Here is a 2,566-nt window from a genome sequence, read left to right on the forward strand (position 1 = left end):
TCATATTATATACCAATAGAGTTTAAATTACGTGTATTTAAATTATATTTTAAATTTTTAGATAATGGGTTTAGAAAAGAGGTGACCTTATTAATAGTGAAAAGTTTAATGGATTCCAAGTAAACGTGTTAATCCTAATCATTTAAAATGTACTAATATTGATCAAACATATCTATTTTAATCTCTTCTACCAACTTTTTTTACGTACTAATTGCATGCCAAAAGTTTGGATTATTGATATTATTAATATTTTTTATTATTTTTAAACTTTTTAAAAAAAATACATGTATCTCGTTTACACTGTAAATAAGATATGGCTGGGTTAAGCTTTATTTCTTTGTAACAAATATTAAGAGTTATTTTTTATTATTTTAAATAATATTTTTTAAGCATTGCTTAGATTACATGTTGTCATAGATAAAGATAAAAATTATTGTAGACTTGTAGTGCAAGTGTGTAACTAATAGGCATTTACACATGACAAAATGATTTTGATTCCCACACATATATATAGGATTAGATAGAAAGTGAAAGAGTAATAAAAAGAAACAGTCAAACTTAATACACTAATGATATAATTACTCATAATTACAAGTTTAGACATTTACATATAGAGGAGTATTAGGGATCAGTAACTTTTGTGTTTTGTAATCATCAATTGGTCATCAATAGTCTTTTTAATGGTGTGAAATTACATCCAATGATAAAAAATCACTCACTTTTTTTTATGGTTAAGTGCTTGCCATAAAACACAAAAGTTGCTTCCCCTTAGACTTTTCCTTACATATATATAGCTAACAGATTAATCATCATAATCTCTTTGGTCACATAAAAAGAGATTGAGACAGAGGAGTCTTTTTCTATCATAATAAGAAGGGCAAATAAAAAGTGAGAGAAAAAAAATGCAAATAAAAGGTACTAATGAGGCAGACACTATAATAATAATAATAATAATAATAATAATAATAATAATTTATGTCCAATAATATATGCACTCACTCCGTAACCTAATTGATTATATTAGCTATATAATATTATAATTAATCCTAGCATGACCAAAGGGACTGTCCCATATTGGATTGATGATCAAGGACCATGTCTATGGAAAAAAGGGACTTGGTCTGGCTCAAATTATTGTTATTCTCTGATGGTGATGATGAAATTGGATGGTGATGATTCGATGAAGATGAAATTGGAGGGTCATGATGATTAGATGATGGGAATTGGCGCATTCTCATGTGAACAACTTCGGCTTGTGCAAGAGCCAATTGGGTTCGGAGAACATCAACTTGTTGCTGAAGAGAAGATATTGCACCCACACATCCATACACAGGGTCTCTTACTCTTGCATTTGCCTCATACACCATTGAACTCACTGCATCACTTCTTTGGTGCTCTGGTAGTTCCTGAAAGTTTTGGTAGACATGAATAGATAAAATTAAATATCATATCATATAATAATAATAATAACTATCTAATTAATTAATTAAACCTGTGGCATATATCTACACCCACTACATGACATCTTATAGTTAGGGTAAAGAAGTGGTTGTTAGACTAAAGCATTCCATTTTTTTTTCTATTTTATTTTATTAAAGAAAAGGTTGCATTAATATTTTATTATGAGAAAGACTATATTTGAACTCTATTTTGGTTTCCAATACCCATTATTTATTTATTTTCCTTTCTCTTCTCTTCCGTTGTATTTCTTCTTCTTTTTCTTCTTTCTCTATATATATTTTTTATTTTTGTAATCTTATTCAAGATAGGTGTCTACTGGCACCAAATTAGGGTTCATATATGATCACTTTTTTTATTACAGAAAGAATTTAACTTTTCCTTTAACAATAATTAATGTTTCTTTTTTATACATTCATAAAGTAATATATCAATAAAAAAAATAAGAAGGATAATTCTTATATTCACTCCTTTCTATATTCCAAATTGATTTTTTTTTTCATTATTATCCAATGAGAAAATATAGAAAACTCACAACTTAATATATATGGGTAAGAAAAAATTGAAGTGAGGATAAATTATATAACTCGTAAATCATAATACAATAACAACATTCTGAAAGAAGATACTTTAGTACAAAGTGAAAAGATATAAAGATATAGAGATCGCGAAAGAGTAAAAATAACATGTTTTGTGGCTTTTTTTTTAATAAATACTACAATAAAATTTTTATATTTTATGTATGATATGAATCTGTACGTGAGTATAATTTTATTTTGAAATAGATATATAAGTATATAAATAATTACAAGAAAATTAGAGTGATCTTAAAAGGTAGCCTGTACATCAGCGAATTGTTGACCTAGGTGCGTGGAGTGGCTAGGTTTTTGGATTTGTGGTGACTGCTATATGAAGTGCATCCTAAGGGTTTGTTTGGATGTAAACAAGTCCTATATGCATAGTCAAAAAGGAGCCTAATACATGATGTTATAGTGCACATGCTGTAGTTGTTACTCCAAGGGGAAAAAATAAAAAGAGACGTAATAAAGTATAGTTGACTATTATCCGTGATAACATTATAGGAATATAATTTTTTTTTAATTATAAT

General features: G+C 27.5%; 1 protein-coding gene across 1 annotated transcript in view; it reads right to left on the minus strand.

Annotated features, from left to right (window-relative positions):
- LOC107611863 (LOB domain-containing protein 4) overlaps positions 669-2,566 on the minus strand; it is a 6,401-nt gene continuing 4,503 nt past the window's right edge. Inside the window, exon 2 of the mRNA XM_016313747.2 lies at positions 669-1,406. Within this exon, the coding sequence (XP_016169233.1) occupies positions 1,047-1,406 (360 nt within the window). The 3' untranslated portion in view covers positions 669-1,046. The remainder of the gene's footprint in view (positions 1,407-2,566) is intronic.

Source organism: Arachis ipaensis, chromosome B08, assembly GCF_000816755.2.
Source record: "Arachis ipaensis cultivar K30076 chromosome B08, Araip1.1, whole genome shotgun sequence".
Lineage (NCBI taxonomy): Eukaryota > Viridiplantae > Streptophyta > Magnoliopsida > Fabales > Fabaceae > Arachis > Arachis ipaensis.